Source organism: Lotus japonicus, chromosome 6 (genome assembly GCF_012489685.1).
Source record: "Lotus japonicus ecotype B-129 chromosome 6, LjGifu_v1.2".
NCBI lineage: Eukaryota > Viridiplantae > Streptophyta > Magnoliopsida > Fabales > Fabaceae > Lotus > Lotus japonicus.
The window spans coordinates 3,876,424-3,899,086 of NC_080046.1; the positions used below are offsets into that span (position 1 = coordinate 3,876,424).

Sequence of the window (22,663 nt, forward strand, 5' to 3'; positions counted from 1 at the left end):
ACTCCACAAAGCACATAGACCAAGAGAACAAGAACATTATGACTAATTGTTTATGCATATATTTTTCAATCCAAGTAAAACAATATATATATATATATATATATATATATATATATATATATATATATATATATATATATATATATGCAAGACAGTTCAATCCTTGAGAAGAAGCTCCAATTGATTGGTCAACTCATATAGTATGATTCCTTCTGACCAATGGAAAGAAAGCAGAAATACCGTCTGAAGGAAGAAACCCATCCAACGAAGAAAGTTGCAGTGTCTGAAGAATATGCGCCATCTTCAAATTAGAAAAGATCTCAGACAATCTTGGTGAAGAAGTCTTAAGAGAAGATCACGCGATCGGCACAACGACCAAAGCTGAAGTACAACGTTCTCACTATCAAGCTGTCATATCTTCTCATCAACGGATAGAAGCAAAAACCAATGCTACCTACCAGCTGACAATCTACATCTTTTTTACAAAAGGTCTTCGTCATGCATATAATGCACCGGTCAAAAGCACCGTTTGATCCAACAACTAAAATCTCTGTGAAGTACAAGCTCCAACGACTATTATCTTTCTCACAGAAGATCCTGAAGTATAAAGAGCAAGATTTGAAGACATTGCAAGAAACTTTTCCAAGCTCATACACAAAAGGCTTATCAACATTGTCTGCATTATGTAAGACCTGGATTTTCAGAACAAGCTAGTTTCCGACTCACGCGTAGAATCAGTGTAAGCGTGACAGGAGTTTGATATTTGAGGAAGATTAATGAAGAAGAAAGTTCAGGAATTGCTTGAGGAATGTTGCGTAGTTGTTTTCGGAGTTAGTGCGAGTCGTCTGCACACTTGCCTTAGGGCGAGCGTGTCCAGAATATGCTATTTCGCTCTTAAAGCAACGTTTTGAGTGAGATTTCGAACTCTCGGAAAATTTAAAGATTCTCTTTATTTTTCCATCGACCAGCGTTTCATTTCGGAACTCTGGACTGTACGCACGATAGGTTTCACTTTTCGGATGTCCGCCGACGCTAATTTCTTTGCTTCGAAACCCTATTTTCGAGCAATGGATGAAGACTTTTTCTATTCGGGACTTCTAACGAAGATTCCATCCGCGCTGTCAGACTTGTTTCGACATTTCCAATCTTTCTTCAGTAGGGAGTTTTGTCGTCTGAGCATCACAGCAAAAAGTAGTTTTTCGGGGCAGATTAACCGACACCGCTTTTGAGTTTTTCGATATCGTTTTTCCCAAATCCTAGATATTTGTTTTGAGTTCTGGAATTCTGACGCTAGAATCTCTCTTAGAATTCCACGGTGATCGTGCTGCAAAAATCGGAATCGCGAAATTTTCATTTTCCCGCGATTTCACCCGCCTATAAATAGCGCGAAAAAGCAAAATCCTCTTCATTTTCACCCATCTTGGCCGCGAGTTCTTGGGAGAGAAGGGAGGAGAAGATTTTCGCGAAACCTTGACCAATCTTCGTGCAGTTCGTCCCTACTTCTAGGTATCAAGGTAACTAACACGATTCCTACCTCTGATTGTTGTTTCTGTTGCGTTTCTGAAGTCGTTTCTGTGCTCTAAGTTTTGAGCTTTTTCTAAAATTGTCCGATTTCTCTGATTTCTCGCTTGGGTTATGTTCCTTATGTTCCCCTGAGTCTAAAACCTCTGTCAGTAAACTCTGATTACGATTCAGTTGTCCAGGATCTGAAAAAATTGACTCAAAACTCTTTTTGTCTCACATTTCGAAACTTTATTGTCGTAAAGCTATAATCTGACTTCGTTCCTTTAGGATTTGTTGTCACGGATGTCATGAGGATTGTTGCTGTCAAATCTGTTTTCAGAACTGATAACTTTGAAGTTTTGAGCTTTTATTTTGGACCAAAATGCCCCTGCGTAGTCGTATTTCGACCCGATTGTCCGAAAATTGTTCCGACAGTTTCTTTGCCTTAGTTTTACCCTAAAACTACCTTGTAAACTGATTTGATCGAAGAAAATGAGCCGAAGCCCTTTTCTCCTTATGGCCGTGGGTTTTTCCTAAGGGGGGGGGAGTTTTTCGTTTTCGAAAACTTGTCCTTTCGTACCCGTTTGTCGTATTCTGAAGCTTTGATGCTTTGTCTATCGTTTATGTATTGTTTTGCGATCGAACTAATCGATTTTGTTTGAATTCTGCTTTGTTTTTCTCCGAGGTTCAGTTGAAGGAACTTTGGAATATTCAGAGCAACTGTTTGAGGACAACCTTGATTTCGAAGCTGGAACAGCTCGAGGTTAGGGCAACTTACATATATATTAGCTATGATTTCATGATAGGCGTCGATAAATTCGACTTATGCTTTGCTATGATATTGATTATGATGTTGATGTTGTGTTGGATTGAGCGTTTTGACGCGACTTCGGAGTGGAGATTCATTGATCTGGTGATCTTTGATATTTCGGGTTGGATGAACAACCCTAGGCAAGTCCAAATGAGGGGTTTGAGACTTAGCCTGTTGGTATTTGTTGGTTTACATAGACTTTCCCCGGGAAACTTCTTCTGGGTGGTTGGTTTTCGGAAAACTTAGAAGGATTAGAATTTCGAAAACTAAAGACTTGGGAAACCTAGATTTTGAGAAATAAACTCATAACCTGACTAATTCAATTCGAAACGTTTTTACTAAATGAATAGTTATAGGAGAACTAAAGGGGAAAACATTTACGAAAGACGGGGAAAAGTCGACCTTTGTTGTGGGTTTGGAGAGTTATCGGAATTGGGGAAAGCCACTAAGGTGAGCTATGGTGATGATTGAAGTCACCGAGTACTTTAGTACTCTTGGGGAGTGTTGTGGAGCCGTGTTGTATTGACCGACACCTAGTGCTCTTGTTGTTTGGGCGGTGTTGTATTGACCGACACTAGACCCTTGTGTTTCCTTGTTGGAGTTGTGTTGTATTGACCGACACTAACTCATTGGGTTTGGTTGAGATTGGGTTGTGAGCTAAACACTTTCGTGGTAAGGGCGATTCGTTGTTTGGCTAACCACGTTGCATTCAATCGGGTGAATAACGGGAATGGTTCACCTGTGCATATCATGGTGAATAACGGGAATGGTTCACCTTGCATAAATGATGAATAACAGGAATGGTTCATCATACGGTGAATAACGGGAATGGTTCACCAAGGATGAATAACGGGAATGGTTCATCCAGGATGGATTTCATCCAGGATGGATAACGGGAATGGTCCATCCATAGTGAAGAACGGGAATGCTTCACTTGTGGCGAACGGGAACGCGTCACAAATCCGGATTCATATTGTGCATTTCACGCATACATTCATGCTGACTGAGACTGTGTGCTGTTTGTTTATTGAAGCAATGTTAGAGCCATAACATGCTAGGATTATTTATATGCTTATATAACAACTTATATATATATATATATACCCTGTCACATGTTGTGTGTATATGTACTTATTGCTGTGAGTTGACCCTAGCGCCTTGGCTTTGTTTGTATGTTTGTCTTTGGGCGGTCGGCCTGCTGCCAGATGTCGATGGCCGACTGGTTCTCGACGGTCTCTCCCTCGGGGGGGGATCAGATATGAGCTGCTGGATCGGGATGCCCCCACCGCTTGGGTGATCGATGTAGCGGGTCACCGGGCGACGTATCGGGGAAGGGTCATGGAGGACCGGACGGATGAGCGAGGACGCCTGACGAGCGGAGTGCTACGGCGTATGGAGCTGAGTTTTGACTTGCCGCCCTCAGTTCATTGTGGACCAGGCACTGGACATGCACCACCTGCACCACCTCCGACTTCACCTTCGGTTGAGGAGGACCCAGAGGAGATCGAGCCTGCTGCTGCTGCTATATCTGTTGTGCCACCTCCGGCTACTGCCATCGCTTCTACCGACGTGGCGTCGTCCTCTAGGCTCGTACAGCCGAGGAGGGAGTTTGTTGTCCCATCTGTCTCACGTCTCTTATCTTTCTCTTCACCGCACGGCTACCGTGTGGACCCCTTGATGAGGGTGGAGGAGGAGGATGTTCTCACAGGAGAGGTGGATGTGGAGACCGGCTCGACTAGGGCGGTGCGCAGGACAGTGAGGAGGGAGGTTATGGATTTGGACACCGAGATGATTACGGTGGATTCCGACTCTGGCTCCGAGAGCAGTGGGGAGAGCTACTCGCCGAGCAGCGATGAGGAGGAGGATGATTGGTGAGCTGAGCTGGGAGGGTAGGTTAGGATTAGCGACATTTTTTGTGTAGAGCTCTGATCGTCAGTTTCTTTTTGGGACAGGGTAGGTTCCGATGTGTGGCTTTTTGTGTGGTTCTTTTGAGGAGGATCACAGAGAGTCTGTCGGAGTATAGGGGTCTTCCTTTCAGGCCATTTTTGAGTGCCGACTTTCTCTTGGATAACTGTATTTTGATACTTTTACTCACAGTTCGGGTTTGTATATTTGCTTGCGAGCGTACTACTTTGGAGTCACTGCGGCTTCGCGTGACATGGAGTGCAGCCGAGGCTGTACAGATGTATATATATTTGTATATCGGTTAGTTTAGTTGTTGGGTGTTGTCTCTACTTCTTTATCGCTTGATTTAAAGGAAAGAAACAAAAAAAAATTACCTGTTTTCCGCGTAAAGTTTATTTTTGGTTACTAAAGTGACACCTGGAAGTTGGGGTGTTACACTTTAGAAAGAGAGAACTATTCCCTAGAGTCAAATCTTTTTACCTCACTCTCTTTAGAATTAGAACATTAAATATATCCTCAGAGTCAAATCTCATATCAAATACTTTATAGTTCTTGTGCTTAGAAAGCTTCTATTGTCCCTCTTGTGAGAAGAGGTTCTTGTAGAAGAAAACTATCTTGAAAAAGATTGTCTAGGAGAAGTCCTGAAAGTACTTGTAGGAGAAGTCCTGAGAATACTTGTAGGAGAATTCCTTAATACTTAATTAGTGAAATCTTTGTAAAGCCAAAGACTGGACGTAATCCCATCGTTTAGGGGTGAACCATGATAAAAAGCATGTGTCTCTACTATTTATTATTCTGCTTGTTTATCCGCTGCACCAAACGATCTCGAAAAAGTTTTTAAAACTATTAATCGTTTGGAAAACCAAAATTTTCAATGGCACAATTCAAACCCCCCTTTCTTGTGCTATTTCATTACTTCTCACTCCCTCGTGGACGTTTCTCTTGTACGACTTCAGAATTAACCTTTCTTTGATTTCTAGTCGTCTCAATAGGAACATAATCATAGACAACAAGGGGGCCTTCAGGTTCAACCTCCCTAACCTCTGTTTCACACGCTAAATTTTCCACCAAAGGTTCAAATTGAGCCACCAATATTTCCAGCATTGCATCCACCTCTGCAGTTGTATGTGGATTGCACATCATAGAGGATCTTGGTAGGATCTCGATTCAATGTCTAGGATCGCGGGATCTCGATACAATGCCACCAGTTTGTGGGGATGGTTTTAAGATGGGTTTCCACTTCGGTTTGGCCCAACTTTTTTACCCATGACCCATTGCAAAACCTAAAACCCTAAATATAATTGCAATTACTCACCAATCAGCCCCAATTTGAAATAGAAACAAACACACGAACAAGTGTGGTTCTTCTCGCGCTGTTCTTTCTTCTCTCAGGTTCTCTTCTGTTCCCGTTGCGCTGTCGTCGTTCTCCCTTGTTCCTGTCACGACATTATAATTTTGTATAAGCCAAATACTACCTCCAGTCCTATTTATAAGAAACAAAAAAAATTCACATAGTTTAAGAAATGTAGTTAAACTATATAAAATGCATTAAATTTGTCTTGAATTAAAATAAACTTCCAAAATTACCCTTTATTTTTAGTGTTGGAAAGTGGGAAAGATAGAGAATAATTAATGAGACACGTTTTACAAGTTAGAATTAATAAGGGCATCATTGGAAAAAAAAATTAATATAGCTCAAACTTTCATTTGGTTCTTATAAAAAAGACCAAGATTTTTCTTCTCTTTCATGCTTATAAATAGGATCGGAGGTAGTATTATTAAATGGAGCACAAGGGGTGCCTCAACCCTTAATACAACAGAAAACAAAAGAGAAGGCAAAGCCACTAAAGGCTTTACCAAAAATTGAAGCGGACACAATACATAGTCATAGGCACAAAATCGGCTATATTAAGACATAGCCCGGTCCCTTTTACTGTCGGCAACCACGTTACAGAGTTATTTAGCCGTCAGAGCGCTAAGACAAGCAACAGAGTTTTCAATCCATTCAAAGATGGAGGCCGAGAACTATGGATATGTCATTATGTATTTACTTTTATGTTAAGAATTTGTGTTAAAAAAGGAATTTGTGTTTATTATGGTGAATCATGAATAATTTTTTCTATATATGTGACTTTTTATGTATACGTATTCTATTAAATACATATTAGCATTTATTGTAGGATCATAGGATCTTATAATCCGATCTCAATCCTCCGATCTACAATCTTAACAACCTTAAAAATGATTTAACCATAACTTTATCTATCATCATTTAAACAACTCATAATGCATTGGTTGCATGGTTATTTGGATTCTATTACCAAGATGTTGTTATCATTTTCTAGAATATAGGAATTGAACTAGTTAAACTTTACAACTTCTTAAGGTTGAAGAAAGTTTAATTATTTTATGGTGGCTGTTAGGGTGCAAGTGCACTCTAGGTCTTGCACCATGCAAGAGCAAAAATCACCCATAATAGAAGGTTTAGTGACCTGCTGTTAAAAAAATTAAAAAAACTCAGATTACATAAATACTCCTTTTCATTCCACCTCTCTCTACCTCTCCCCTCTCCTTTCTCTCTCCTCTCCCTTGTCCCTCAATGTCACACCACCGGCGAAGAGGACCACTGGATACCTCACTGCCTCGCCTCTCTCCCTTTCGTTGCCTTTTTACGCCGCTGTCATCTCCGTGGAGTCGCCATCTCCGGAAAACGACTACCGCATTTCGCCCAGAACTGAACGCCTCGTTAGTGGCTGGAGGGGGAGAGCCTCTGAACTCGCTCACGTGCGCGATGGTTCCACCAGGCTTCGCCCAGATCTGAACTGCCATCTTGGTTACTAGAGGGGGAAACTGGCCCAGAGGAGGAGCGGTAAGACGTTAGCGTTGTCTCCGTCGTGTCGTCATCGTTGGCTCGATTGGGGTGATGAAAGTGTTTTCGAGAACCTTCTTCGTGCCTGGAACAATTTCGGTAGAGCATAGCGATTTGCCTGTACTTGTGTTGTACAACGCCGTAGCAGGAAGGCCAAACCCCGTGCTCGCCGCCGCTCGTAGACTCGCCGGAACCACGAGATCTTGTTCTTCACGAGATAAGGTTCTTCCTCTGAAGCAAATATTCATCTTTCATGCGAATCTGTATCAAAGCCTCTCACTTGTGCAGATCTGGGGAGAGCCACCACCACCAATACAAATGGGTGTTTTTTTAATTGGTTAATTTTAGAGAGAAGGATGGTTTGGTTGTTCAATTAGATAAGATAGAATTTTTAATTTTAATTGTTTGTTCATTGTTTTTTGTTGCTCTTGATTATAATGTTTGAACTCTAAAGATGCTTTTGGGATGTTGGGGAGTACCGGAAGTGGCAAGCCTTCTGGTATACGATCTGAGTTTTACTGCTGATGAGGTTAAAGAAGGCTGAGACTTGAGAGAGAAAGGAGGAGACACATACTAGAAGGGCTTTATGGCAATGAACAAATTAAAATTGTTATAAATTATATAAAATAAATAACAGGTAAAATCGGTTTCCAATACCCCCTCTTGCCTCCCATTGGCTCTCACATGTGTGACACCTGTGCAAGACCCAACATGTATTGCACCTTATAAGTTATAACCCGCCTTATTTTATAGTACTCAAACAAACACAGCATAGAAAAGAAAATATAGGTAGCATTGGGTTTTATATTGAGACATGTAATCAGATAGCATTGATCCAAGAGAAGCACAGGAATCTAGTCTCTCTTTCTTCCCAAACACAGCAACCAACAACATCAATCCACGTTCTTGATTCAGTGCTTCAACTCCAAGGAGCCAAGCCACACATAATCACTGCTTTTTTGACACCAAAAAGTTCCCATTTTCCACCTTCCATCTTTTTCTTCATTCTCTCTTACTAAGATTTTGCTGCTTCCAGCTTAAGACCCACCAAGATTCTAACACCCATTTGCATTCTTCCATGGGGAACTGTTTAGGCTCGTCGGAAAAACTGACGGCGGAGATCGTACCACACGGCGGAGCCACCGCGTATCCTACTGTTCGATTACACGGCTCGCCGAACAGCATTGTAGCCGCCTACATTGGCTTCGCCAATCTCCCCAACACCATTCCGCCGGAGGTCGTCCCCACCACCAGACCTTCGCCGGAACCGCCGTCATCAACGGCGCGTGTCGGAAGATCCGCGTGGATAAGGCCGGTAACGCAGCAGGTTGGAGCAGGAGCTGAGTGGGGATCCCGCGACGCGCTTGTCCAGTTCATCGACGCGCGGTTCCCGGATCTTTCGGCGATTGGCGGTGGCGAGGAGGAAACGACGACGGCGTCGTTGATGGTGAGGGTGACGCGGCTGCAGCACAAGAGCATGACGTGGCACGTGGAGAGGATGGTGAGGTGGGGGGAGGATCTGGCAACACGTGGAGGGAGGAAGGCCGTTGATCCGAAGGTGGGGAGTTGGAGAATGGAGATGAGGAAATTTGGGAAGAGCTACTCTGAGGTGCTGGAGGTGATGATGGAGCACGCGCGGATGGAGGAGACTGTCCTTTTCCCTATTTTAGATGCTGCTGATCGAGGTACATGAAACCCCCACACACACTAGTTATATTTTTGACACATTAGTTAATTTTAAATTACTCTTGTAAGTCAATAAAGGTAAGGGTTTTTTCAAGAGTGCGGTTAAATTGAACTCTCGACCTAGAGGTTTAGACTGTCACTTTTTATCATTGCGACCGGCGCCCCCTATTGGGTGTTTAGAAGACTTTCTTCACACTTTCTACTTAAACACTGTTTTTTAAACTAGTAAAAATTTATGTAAGATTCACTAAATTATATATATGACCTCCACTTCCAAGTTAGTGAGATCTAAGTTGTAACTTATAGTAAGCCAATAATAATAATAAAGGGCAATTTTGGTATAAAAAAATAAAGGGCAATTTCGGAAACTGCAGCACATATCGTGAAGAAAAAGGGTTGCTTGTCTTTAAAGCAATGATCCAAGTGAACATGGCTAGCTAATTGAATGTGATGGTGAGTGCAGGGCTATGTAAAGCTGCAAAGGAGGAACATGCTAGGGACCTACCCATAATGAATGGCATCAAAGAAATTATCAAATCCATTGAGGTTTTAGAATCCAGCAGCCCTAAGTACCGAGATGTTTTGTACACTCTTTCTGCTCGACTTAAATCATTGCAGGTATTTAAACCCAACCTATTAGAACTAGTTATAATCTTGTTGCTCTCTTTTGAATTTTCTTTTTTCTCATTTCGATCATATATCTATAAGTGCTAGTCACCAATGTTGGTCTACTGATAAGAAAGCTAGTCCCCCGTAAAAGTGAGAACACAAGTTCGAGCTGTTAGAAAGTCTTATGTTGAGAATGACAACTACAATTTCTCAATCAAACGAGAATATATGTCAAAGAACAATAAACAATAACTGCTAGCGGCAGACATGTATTGCTTAGGGCTGAGCATAAAGGTCCAACCCGAAACAAAATAGAAAATTGGTGAAGTCGGGTCGGGTTAGGTCGAGTTGTTAGTTACAACAGGATGTAAAAACAAGCTTAGATGGTTAACACCCGTCAGGTTCGGATCAAGAAAATGAAACAAATCAACACCCGACACAAACCTCACTCTCATGGAATAAGTTTAGGGCCTTAAGCTTTTAGCCCATTAGGTTAGCACTAAGGTTTTCTCATGCAGGACCAACTGACCATACTGAACTAGGCTAAATTTGGCCCGAGGCCAACTAAGTTTATTTTCAGGTTTATCAGGTTCGTTTTATATCGAGTAAATAGCCAATCAGGTGGGCAGGCCAAGAGTTAGATTGGGTCGATTTCTTAGGCCTTTTAAAATTAAGTGCCACCATCGTCCTCCCCTCCGCAGCCTCAACCTGATGTGCAATCCATTTTCCTCCAACTTGCTTTTCTTCTGCTCAGTTCCTGGTCCAATGGTTCTACGTATGCACCTTTTGTTGATGATAGCCTTGTTGCAGGTAAACTTTTCCAAATCGCTTGGAAATTAGAAGAAGCGATCGACACCTGAAATATAATATCAAATTTTCACTTTGAGAACAACACTTCTAGACTTGGATGAAGCTTCGGAGTTTGCTTTTGTTAGTAGTTATGTTGGTTTTCCTTTATCCGTTTGGGGTTTTCTTGTTTCAAGATTAGAGTATGTTAGCTTGTTTTAATGAGTATGTGTGGAGTGTAGTGCTCTTTAGGTTTTGAGTCCCTTCACATGTAAGTGTCATTAGGCTTTAGCTTATGTCCTAAATCTCATGAAACTTTGACCCCAAAAATCACTCATATAGCATATTCTCTGAAAGTAAAGTGTCGTTTAAGTTTGTCCCTAAACTAAGAATGTTCCTTGAAAAGTCTCAGAAAATGCAAATCTTCGATGAAGTTAGCCTCTGTCGCGTTTGGTCAACTAATGTTCCCACGTGACATATTAATTGCCCATGTGACCGTTAATTGCCCAATAAGCATCGTACATGCTGCCCTGGTAAGCATCCAACATCCTACCGGGCAAGCACACAAAGAGATGTGAAAAAATACAAATTTTTAAAAGTAGAGGTTCAAACCCACCACATAAGCATATTTTTAATTATGAGTTTAATGTCTGAAATGGATTTTTCTCACCTTATGCCTATTGCCAATTTGTTCTTATAGGGACAATGCAAGCAACACTTTATGGAAGAGGATTTGGATTTACTTCCATTAATGGAGGCAATGGAGTTGAGCAAAGAGCAGGATGAGAGTGCACTGGAGGAATGTTTCCATGTGATGCAAGGAACACATAATCGGTTGTTGAAGTTTCTTCTTGAAGGGCTCTCACCCCACGATGCAATGCAGTACTTGGACTTGATTGGAAAGTGCAGGGACAAAGGGAGAATGGAATTCATGCTTCGGAAGATAGTTGAGTGAGATATCTTCATGTAGCTAGGTCCAACCATAACACGCCAAAGGATGAACCGTGAAGTTGATATAGTCAATGCAAAAAAATTCAAACTTTAGGAATTACTTGGATTCTTTTGCTTTTGTTGTCAATAACTTCATCTTAAGTTTACCATGCACCCTGACCATTGGTTAAGGGAATAGAAAGTAGGATAGGTTTTGACAAAGTAGGGCAATTTATTTTCTTATTTTCCCTTGATGGTTTGGATAAGGTTGTTTATATGTCCCTACATGATCAAGTACATATTTGTACCTGAAATTTATATATTCATAACTTCCGGTCTGACTGATTTGATTTGTAAGAAGACAGTTTAATTAATTTAAACACAAGTAATTGAAAACCCCTCAGCAACCAATCCTCGATGCTATGTTTTAGTGGCATGTTAACTAAACCGGGCTGTAAAAATAAGATACATTTAGAAAGAAACTTGACAAATTAGGTCATAGAGACCTATATCTGGCTTGGACCCGCGGAGGAAGGGAATTTTGATTTTATTTTCTAAGTAAGTGTCAATTCTAATTTTTCGTTTGTGTAAGGCAAATATTTGTTTCTTTGTATGTGGGATGTGTTTTCCCATTTTGCCTCAATGCAAACGGGATATCAAAGCACTAGAAAATAGCAAGTGTGTCTGACTTCACATCTCGGGAGTGTGGAGTCATAATTGAATACTCTACATATTAGTTTTTTTTAACAATACATATAATACATATAAGTTACTATTAGAATCCGGAGGTCTAACTCAACTCAAAAGCTAACTCAAGAGTTGAGTGTTAGTCTACCCTTATTAACACCATTAATGTCATATCGAGTTGCTTTACCCTTATAAAGACTATCTATATGTCATATTTCTAGTCAATGAGAGACTTCTAAAACACCTCCTCACGCCAGAGTTGGACACCAGGAGGCAGGACCGGACATCTGCAGGGTGTCCCAAATTGGGGGTCTCTACCAACAAACGGATCTATGATAAGCTCTAATACCATATTAGAATTTGAGAGACCTAACTCAACCCAAAAACTAGCTCAGAAGTTGAGGGTTGTCTTGCCCTTATAAAAGTTATCTATGTCATGTCTCTAACTAATGTGAGACTTCTAATAGTTACTCATAGCAAATTACAAAATTTCATAAATCTTGATTAATATCACGTAATTGTCATTTTTTAAACATGTTCGGAGAATTGTAAAAGAATGATTAATATGCTTTAATTTCCTCTTTAATGTTAGTACATTTGACAGAATAATAAACATGTCTTATTAGGAAATGTCTAAATGATCTTAAGTAAAGTTTGAGTTAAATTACTCTAGTTCTAAGTAAACCAATAATTATTTGTATGGTTAGATATAAACTGATTTTCACGTTGGTTTCAACTTTGTTCAATACATGCTAAACTGCTAAAGTATGGGCCGAGTTCCGGCCAGCTGGTCTAGGGCCATAAAGCTAGCCCCATGACTAATGCCCAAACTTAATGGTTTATACTTATCTAATTAGCCAACTAAACTACCCTAGCCGCTAGAAAGAGAAAGCTCCCAACAACAATGTCACCCCCCATTGGGGCTTCTCCCCTTTGGGAGGTTCCTCCTCCTTCATGGAGGTTTTTCTTCCTTTTAGGTAGGTGTTTCTCCCACAATAGGTGGGTCTTCTTTCATACTAGGTTGATTTTCTACCCATTTGTGGGTTTGTCTTCCTTTTTAAGTAGGATTTCTCCATTTTTGTGGCCACTTCAGTGGTTTCCACCCTCTGTCCCTGCCTCCGCCTCCGTCCACCCTCGACCGCCGCTAATGCGCCGCCTCTGCCGACGTCGCCTCCGTAACCATCCTTGCATCCACCCTCACCATCCTCGTCTCCCTCTCTGTTCTGGTTGTGTTTGGTGCGGATCTGCTTCAGATTTGTAGATCTACAGTTGTTCTATTTTCAGGATCTCAATGTCTTTGGATTAACTCCCTACAAGTGTTATTGGAGCCACGATCTAAGCTGCCTTGAAGATCGTTCAGAGCGATGCAGCCTCGACAGAGTCGGTTGAGTTGCAAGAAGTTGAGCAGTTGATTAAAATGAAATATTAATACTGCTCAGAAAGTCAGTTTGATTCATTGGTGATCATTGAAATTTTGGATCTCTGCATGTGTTAGTTTGTTGATTACTTGTGTCAGATTGACTGTAAATACCTTGATTTTAATGGTGTTATCTGTAATGCATTGTAATTTCAGTCCTTGAGAGTAGTCTCACTGATGTAAGTGTATCTCCTGTAAGTTCCGTTGGACATCTTTTGAATATCAATGATCCTTTGAAAAAAAAAAAAACTACCCTAGTTAGTGTTGAAAATTGGAGTTGTTGTTATGTTGTGTCGTGGCAAGCAGCAAGCATGCTTTGCACATGGGAGCACATGGTAATTCAGTCAAACTAAAGAGAAGGAGTCAAGGATATTAGAAAAGAGTGCATATCAACAGAAATGAAATTATCATTGAAAAGGAATGATGAGAGTTAATTTCACACTACACACTTCATTCATATTGATAGAGATGTGACGTTGTCAACTTTAGGGGAGAAAGAGTGAAATGTATTGCAAAGAAAATTCGGTACTGCGAAGGCACACAGTAAGAAGGTAGACCTCCAATCCTATTCTGCTCTGGCCCAAGGGTAAAGCCACCCAAGTAAGAGCTTTAGGCCTCCAAAAAGAATTTTGTTTTACTAAGTAAAAAAGACCTCCAAAATTAAAGTTTTCTATAGTCCTCGTTTATATAATAAAGCCTCACTTTAAACTTTGCTTTAGGCCACAGTTAGTGTTGGGCCGGCTCTGTCTGCTTCGGTTCTCTATAAAAACATAGACCTCTAAGCAATAACACAACATTTTCCTCCAACCTTCACCACCATCTCTTCTCCCTCTTTCCATTTTTTTTCTACCAACACAACCGCCACCTCTCCGAAGCCAAAACCACCATAAGCCAAAATTTCTCTCAACCAATCCCTTCCAATTTCATTGAAGAACCTCTGTAGCTAGCACTTTGCCATTAGCTTTAGAAACTATCACCAAACACAAACCCTACATTTCTCACTTCTTTTGCTATGGCCTCACACATTATGCATCTTAATCTTAATAATTGTTGTTGGGGGAGACAGGGGAGTCCATGAGTCAAGGAGCAAGACACCAAGAGATATAAACAATACATCTTAACCCAAAATCTTAAGGCATTAGGTTTATGTGTCACATCTCTTATAAAGTCTTCTCCTCACTCATACTTAACCATTGTGGGACTCCAACTCCGCACTTGAATTATCAACAATCTCCCCCTCAAGTGCAAGTTGCCTCCACATTATCATGGCCCCCCTCCTCGCGGAAGCATATTCCCCCTTGTACCATTGTTCGCTGCTCAACAGAACCTGCCGTCTATCCACACTACTAAGAAGACTTTCGACACAAGGAGCAGTTACCATGGTCCCACGAACCATTGGCTTTGATACCAATTGTTGGGGGAGACAGGGGAACCTATGAGCCAATAAGCAAGACACAAAGAGATATGGACGCCACATCTTAACCAATTCTTCACCTTCAGAAACCATTTCCTCTCTTTGGTACTCATCCACATTGCTCTCACAAAAACAGTTGCCATATTTCTGTTCGAGATGTGAAGCTTGTATCCATAAGCTCTCCTTCGCGGGGGATTTCAAGGCAAGAAGATATGTAGCTCTTCCAGTATTCATATAACCTCTTTTCATGCAGTCTTCTGCATTAGCAAACCAGGTATCTTCTACAACTCTGCTTTCACCAGTTTGGAAAATTATCAATCTGCTAGTTTGAGTGAACCGAAGTTCGGCTTCTTCCGCTCATGTAACCATGCTTTGCTATCAAAAGTGTTTTCCAACCTTTCCCTAAGCACAACCTCCATTAGTATATATGTGATGACTTCATCAAGACACCCTTTTCCTTCTTTCAATTTTTCTTTAGTGATCCACAGCAGACTTCCCTTCATGCCCTTCTCCATTGTCGTGTTAATGAGTTCCATAGCAACCTCATAGGAGGTTAACCTACCAAGAAAAAGACAGAACTCCACCACCTCTAAGGGAAACTTTTCTACAGCTCTATGCAGTAACCGGACATCACCTTCTTGTGTATCAACAACCTTCACAACCGCTTTCCATATTCTAAAAGAATAAGGAAAGAGTTGCAAAGCTTCTTCCATTACAGGCTTCAGATCATCAACAAGGCTTAAAGCCTCAAACCACACCTCTTCGTTCTCGGGCAACCCATTGAAGTATTTCCTCACTAAATTTTCTATTTGCAGATAGGATCAGATTGCAGCATTGTGGTACAAATGTGCAGATAGTTGATGTTTTGACAAAGGCCTTGAAAATTGACAAGTTCAAGTATATGAGAGAACAATTGAATATCAAGAATTTATGAACTGATTGCTGAACTGATTTTGCAGATTTTTTTGCCCTTTCATTAGGTTTTTCTGCAATATCTAGTTAGCATTGTTGTGATAGTTTAGCTTTGTTACATGTTGTGTTGTATCCTTCTTGGATTAGGAGGGGATGTTATGTAATAATCCAAGCTAGCAGTATTAGTTAGTTAGTGAGCCTGGTTGAATGTAAAAGCCCAGTGGTTTGTGAGCCCAAGTTATGGGTTGTATATAGCTGCATAATGCAGTGTTTTGTAACTAACTGATCAACAATTAGTTTTCATCTCTGTTTTCTCTAATCTTCCAGCAATCTTCCTTTCTCTCTCGTTCTGTTATCTCTTCTCTAAACTCCAACAATTGTTATTGTCACCGCACCAACATCTATTCATGTCACCTTTAAAGTCGTGAAATCCAAAAACACCCTTAAATATTTTTCGCTCACACTTTACAATTATGTAGCCCATGCAGTTTCAAAGTGCGTAGGTAACACACTTTCAAACTGCGTGATCTACATACTTTTAAGTGCATAGGTAACACACTTTGTAATTGCGTAAAAAGCGCACCGGCCACTTTGACTGTAACTTATGCAAATTCTGAAACATCAAATGCATAGGTAACACACTTTCAAACTTATGCACATTATGTTGATTGTTATTTCCTATGCTAGATCAGATTGTATATATAGGGGTGAATTTCTTTCTTTCTCACACAATTCTCTCTTCATTTTCTTACTAATTCAGATGTTCCTCCTTGTTTTCTTCTCCCTTGTTCCTCCTTCTTCTGCATGTGTTCTTTTGCATGGCGTTCACTGGATTTCATCCCCAACCTTAACTACTTTGAGTACTCAAAATTTGGATATTCAGATTCAGAGATTCAAAGTAACTAATGTAGGAGGTGATCATCCTTATTTTGAGTTCTCAAAGTAGCTAAATTTGATGGTATTTGATAGAATGTTGGTCCCATGAATATAAGTGAATTTACAGCCTCATCAGCCACCAAATCATGTGGATCGACAATCTCAAGAGTTGAAGAGCAAGAAGATTTGCCAAACCAGGCAAATAAATTTAGAAAAGGTTTATTGTACCATGTTTGAGTTATAAGTTTAGGGTATATAATTTATTGTAATTTTGTTTTGTTGTTTAATAATTGACTGCTCTTGTATCATGTTTTAGCTTCTGTAACACAATTTTATGTTATCATGTTTGATTATATTTTGTTGATAATTTAATGTTATTATGTAATTCGCAGTACTTTAAAGTGCGATACCAACACACTTTACAATGCGTTACCATCGCACTCTAAAGTGCGAAAGACAGTGCACTTTAAAGTGTGAAGGCAAAACACTTTTAAATAGACATGCTACATCAACAATTATATATTTACACCTCATTTTCTTTCATTTTTTACTTGTTTTTTTTCTTTTTCTTTCTATTTCTTAATTATCTTTATTTTTTTTTTGTCAATCTCTTTCTTTTATTCTTATATTTTTTCCATATGATATGTGAAGATGAAGATGTGCAATTAAAGACCAGATGCCAATCAAACTCTGCATCAGGTGATGATGCACTCTCCGGTCCAAGCTCCGGGAGGCGAACGGGCAGGTGGCCCACCAGGTGAACGGCGGTCCTTCCGGGATATGGTGCTAGGACCGACAGCCACTACCACCAAGGCTCCTAAAGTGGATCTCATTGCACACAAACTTGTGAGAATTGAACGTGATGGTGATGAACGACAACCGCCAAACGTGTTTGCGGCGGACTCGGTGGTGGAGGAGCTTAGCAAACCCTGGAAGCAGGCGTTGGTTGTGAAACTGATCGGGAAGAATTTGGGTTACAGCTTGATGAAATCGAAACTCAACCTTCTGTGGAAACCGAGTGGAGGCTTTGACATCATTGTGATTGACCATGGCTTCTATATGGTCAAGTTTGACAAGGATGAAGATCGGGAGAAGGTGCTGCATGGTGGGCCTTGGATGATCTTCGACCACTGTGTGGCGGTGGCGCAGTGGAGTCCTGATTTTGTGCCCTCGGCTGCAGCCCTTAAGACACTCGTTTGGATCCGATTTCCAGGGCTAAACCCAGCTTTCTACGAAGAAAGCTTTCTTCTGGCCCTGGCGGCGGCAGTAGGAAACCCTGTTAGGGTTGATGGAGCAACACTACACATGCATCGAGGGAGGTACGCTCGAGTGTGTGTGGAGTTAGATATCTCCAAGCCTGCGGTGAAACAGTTATGGTTCAGGGAGCAGCTGGTTGATGTCCATTATGAAGGATTACATATCCTGTGTGAGAACTGTGGCTGCTTCGGTCATCTGCGACGGAACTGCATGGTGCCGGCGGCGGCCAACAAGCATGAGCAAGTGGACGGGGAATTACCAAAGTACCCTGGGAAATTCAAAAGTGCAGAAGCAGCAGTTTCGCATGAGCAGCGTGAGGAGGGGCATGAATTTCGCTCTGAATGGATTCCAGTTAAGGGAAAAAATTCAAAAAAGAGTAAACCAATTAAGGGAAAATCTGTGGGGCCCAATGGAGCTTTAAATACTGGCGTTAAGTCAGGGAAAAATAATGTGGCTGCCAAAACCTCACACCACGTGAAAGGCAAAGAGCCTGCTAAGGTTGTCGTGTCGCACACGTCAAGGAACCCGCCGTTAACTACTCCTCTGAAGCGACGGCGAGTTGCGGGTGGCAACGCTGGTACCGGGCATGCGCCACAGACACAGCCCTTTACGGGGAAACCAGGAGTACAGTTGGAGTACCACGCGAAAGAGAACCATGCAGGGTTTGTCTTAGAACCTGTGGGGAACACCAGTGGAGATCAAGACTTTCCTCCGCTTCAGCGAATGTTAAACTTTGAAGCGCTTGGGACACAGGAAGAAGGGGAGATTGTGGCTGCAAGTCAGGGGGGCAAGCCTCCTGATCAACACTTGGCTTAAAGAGGGGACCACCCCCGCTGCCTAGCACCAACTCGGTTTTAATGATAGAATTCAAGGATTTTACTGTATTTTCTTGGAACATAAGGGGTGCTGCTAGTGCAGAGGTGAAGAGACACTTAAGGGGGCAGTTGCTTCGTTACAGGCCTTCCTTGGTGTTTATTATGGAGACACACATATAGTTCAGTAAAGTGAAGAACTTCTGGGATAATGTGGGTTACGTCCCAGTGCATATTGTTGAGGCTCGTGGACATGCCGGTGGGATCTGGTGCCTTAGTCCGGCACAATGTGTTTTCTCTTTCTCAGTGTTGGATTTCTTTGACCAAGCTATATCAGTGGAAGTGAAGGGATCGACGGGGAGTTGGGCTTGCACCGGGGTTTACGCCAGCCCCACGCTAACCACTCGTGCTAGTTGCTGGGACCGTATATATGATATCTGCAGGCGACTACAACAGCCTTGGATGCTTGTAGGAGATTTTAATGAGTGCTTGTTGAGTTCAGACCAGCGGGGAGGCTCTTTCTCTCAGACCAGGTCTGATGTTTTTTATAATCTGCTTCAAAAATGTACGCTTATCCCGCTCCATACCATTGGACTACGGTTTACATGGGTTCGCAAGGTGGGTGGTCGTATAGCCCTGAGTAAGAAGCTTGATTGGTGCTTGGTTGATCAAGAATGGTGTGTCCGATTCCAGAACGATGTTGCGGAGAATTTAACTCGTTTTCATTCAGATCATTCACCAGTTCTTGTGAGGTGTGGCGGTTTTACCACAACCACGGGGGAGCGGCCATTTAGATTCGAAGCGGCTTGGGCAACTCACCCTGCATATGCTAACGTGGTGGCAGATGCGTGGGGGGAGGGCAATCTGAATTCTAAATTACATATGGTTCAACACCAATCTCGTATCTTCAACAGGGACGTGTTTGGCCATATAACTAAGCGGAAACAGAACCTGGAAGCTCGTATTAAGGGTATTCAGCGGAGCCTTGATCGGGTTGATTCAGCTTCTTTGTCAATCTTGCATAACCAGCTTCAATATGAGTTAGATCAGACGTTGGAGCAGGAAGAGATCTTTTGGTTCCAAAAATCCCGGGAACAGCAAGCGCTCTATGGTGGTAGGAACACGAAATATTTCCATACTCAAGCTCTGATTCGCAGAAAGAGAAATAAAATACATGCTCTTGCCCTTCCTTCGGGGGAGGTTTGCACCGATGACCAAGTGCTGCAGCAAGAAGCCATTCGGTTTTTTAAAGAGTTGTTTTGCACAGGTGGTAATGTGAGACCTTTGCCTATGGCTGAGTGTGTTTGTCCTACCTTGGGTTTTAATCATGCTGGCAGATTGGTGGCGGAGGTCACGAAAGAAGAGGTTTGGGAAGCGGTTTCCACCATGGGTCCTCTTAAGTCTCCGGGTCCGGATGGGTTTCAGGCAATGTTCTTTAAAACCTATTGGCACATTGTTGGAGATGATATATGGCAGTTAGTGCGTGATGCTTTTGCCTCAGGTACTTTCCCTTCTTTAGTGTCTGAAACTCTTATTGCTCTTATTCCCAAAGTGGATGTGCCTAAGTCGTTTAGGGACCTGAGGCCAATTAGTTTATGCAATGTAGTGTATAAAATTATTACAAAGGTCCTGGTTCTTCGCCTCCGACCTTGTCTTCAGGAGATTGTGGGCCCCCTTCAGAGTAGCTTTATTCCTGGAAGGGGAACGACGGATAATGCAATCATTTTGCAGGAGGTTGCTCATTTTATGCAGGATAAGAAGAAACGGAGCCGAAATGTGGTGTTCAAGTTGGACCTAGAGAAAGCTTATGACAGGATTGATTGGGGGTTTTTAGAGGAGACTCTGAAGGAGTTCGGGTTCCCTCCCATGACCACCATTCTTATTATGCATTGTGTCTCCTCCACAGCTATGTCTATTATTTGGAATGGGACCCGGTTACCGGCCTTCAAAGCAACAAGAGGACTCCGCCAAGGGGATCCTCTTTCCCCTTACCTATTTGTGCTTTGTATGGAGCGGCTTGCGCACATGATCCAGCATGAGGTGAATTCTGGCCGCTGGAAACTAGTGATGATCTCTCAAGGGGGTCCAGGTATTTCACATTTATTTTTTGCAGATGATGTTCTTTTATTTGCCAAGGCAGAAGTTGAGCAAATCAGGGTGGCTCAAAGAATTCTTGATCGTTTCTGTGGTGCGTCCGGTTTGAAGATTAATTTTGCAAAATCAAAGGCCATGGCTTCTTGGAGTGTGGATAGCAGGTTAAAGGAGAGGTTCACTTCTATTACGGCCATACCGTTTTCGGATAATATCGGAAAATACTTGGGATTTCCAATCATCCACGGCCGGGCTAGAAAGGAGGATTATCAGTTTGTGATTGATCGCGTAACGTCAAAGCTTGCAACTTGGAAATCAAACCTGCTCAATAAACCAGCAAGGGTGACACTGGCTAAGTCTGTTCTTTCAGCTATTTCGGTCTATATTATGCAGCTCCATTGGCTTCCACAGTCTGTTTGTGATCAGTTAGATGCTGTGGTTCGAAGGTTTGTTTGGGGAAATGCGAATGGTCCTGGAGTCTCTATGCTGTCTTGGAAGAAGCTGATCCAGCCACGGAAACAAGGAGGTCTTGGAATTAGGGAGGCTCGCATGAGTAATATATCATTACTGGGAAAACAGCTTTGGCACCTGGTTCAAAATGCTGACAAGTTTTGGGTTAAAACCGTGGGTGCGCGTTACGTGGCTGGCCACGAGCTTTTTTCAGTGCCTCAGAGCACGGGCTCTCCTTTTTGGCGTGCTATGATAAGAACCAGGGAGAAGCTCAGAGAGGGTTTTGTGGGAAGAATTGGCAATGGTAACACATCTTTCTGGTTTGGTGATTGGCTACCACAAGGAAGGCTGTGTGAACGAGTTCCTTATGTTGATATTCATGACTTGGAGCTCACCATTCGTGATGTGTATGCCTCTGGTTCCTTTGATAGTAGCATCTGTTACACTCCTATCCCCCCTGACCTTTGCTCTTTGTTGAATCTGTACCATCATGTTGTGTGCGATGAGGGCACAGAGGACTGTATCGTGTGGAATCAGAACGTAGATGGGCAGTATACAGCAAAGGCGGGCTACCAGTGGCTATTGAGTAAGCTTGTTAATTCTATTCCTATGGCACTACCGTGGGGACATTGCTGGAAGTTGCCTGTACCTGAGAATATTCGTTTCTTCGTTTGGCAGGCGTTACACAACGCGGTGCCCACGTTAGAGGTACTGATGCACCGTCATTTGGCAACGGCAGCGACATGCAAGAGGTGTGGGGTGGCTCCTGAATCTCTGCTGCATTGTGTTCGTGACTGCTCTAAGGCGGAGCAGATCTGGCGAGCTATCGGAGTTGTGCTACCGAGCTCTTTCTTCGCGCAACCGGACTTCATGAGTTGGATGAGAATGTTTCATGGTTTTGGATTGACTTTATTCTTAGCTACGGTGTGGGTGATATGGAAGCAACGATGTCGCTTCTATTTTGCTGGGGAGTTGCAAGTGGTTCACCGTGTGATCCGAGAGATTCGGGCCTTGTATGAGACCATAGTTCGTGTTTATTCCAGTGTTAGTGTGCAGCAGCAGCCAAGGTTTGTTTGTTGGCAATTTCCGCGAGCAGGTTTTGTGGCTTTGAATACGGATGGTAGCTCGCTGGGCAATCCAGGCCTGTCTGGTTTTGGTGGGGTGGTACGTGATAGCCAGGGTCGTTGGCTGTTTGGTTTCGCTAGGCACCTTGGAGTGACCGATTGTTTACGCGCTGAACTAGTTGCAATCCTCTATGGCTTGGATGCGTGCTGGCATCGCAGATACCGGAAGGTTGAGCTTTTCACTGATTCTTTGGTGGCTTTGGGTCTTATCACGAAGCCTCATTCTTCTTTTCATCACTATGCAGCCGTCGTGAATGGAATCAAAAGCCTATTGCAGCGTAATTGGGATGTTACTTGCCATCACCTCCTTCGCGAGGGTAATGCAGCGGCCGATCATATGGCTAAGATGGGTGCGGGAAGCACGGGGACGATGGTGTTTTTTGATGAACAACCGCCTGGCCTTACGATTGTGTTGGAAGCAGATCGCATGGGGACCCTGCATCTTAGGATGTGATTTGCTGTAGTTTTTGTCTTTTGTTTCTTTCTTTAAGCTTTTGTTACCAAAAAAGATGAAGATGTGCGAA

The 22,663-nt window shown here is 42.3% G+C and overlaps 2 protein-coding genes across 2 annotated transcripts; both read left to right on the forward strand.

Annotated features, from left to right (window-relative positions):
• Positions 1-7,844: 7,844 nt before the first annotated feature.
• On the forward strand, positions 7,845-11,487 carry LOC130726197 (uncharacterized). The gene is made up of 3 exons (XM_057577425.1): positions 7,845-8,773; positions 9,238-9,392; positions 10,870-11,487. The coding sequence occupies exons 1-3, from the start codon at positions 8,167-8,169 to the stop codon at positions 11,122-11,124; spliced, it is 1,017 nt and encodes a 338-aa protein (XP_057433408.1). The 5' UTR covers positions 7,845-8,166; the 3' UTR covers positions 11,125-11,487.
• Positions 11,488-17,185: 5,698 nt separating this feature from the next.
• On the forward strand, positions 17,186-22,593 carry LOC130724732 (uncharacterized). Its single transcript, XM_057576021.1, has 2 exons — positions 17,186-18,440; positions 18,782-22,593. The coding sequence occupies exons 1-2, from the start codon at positions 17,186-17,188 to the stop codon at positions 22,591-22,593; spliced, it is 5,067 nt and encodes a 1,688-aa protein (XP_057432004.1).
• The last annotated feature ends 70 nt before the right edge of the window (positions 22,594-22,663 follow it).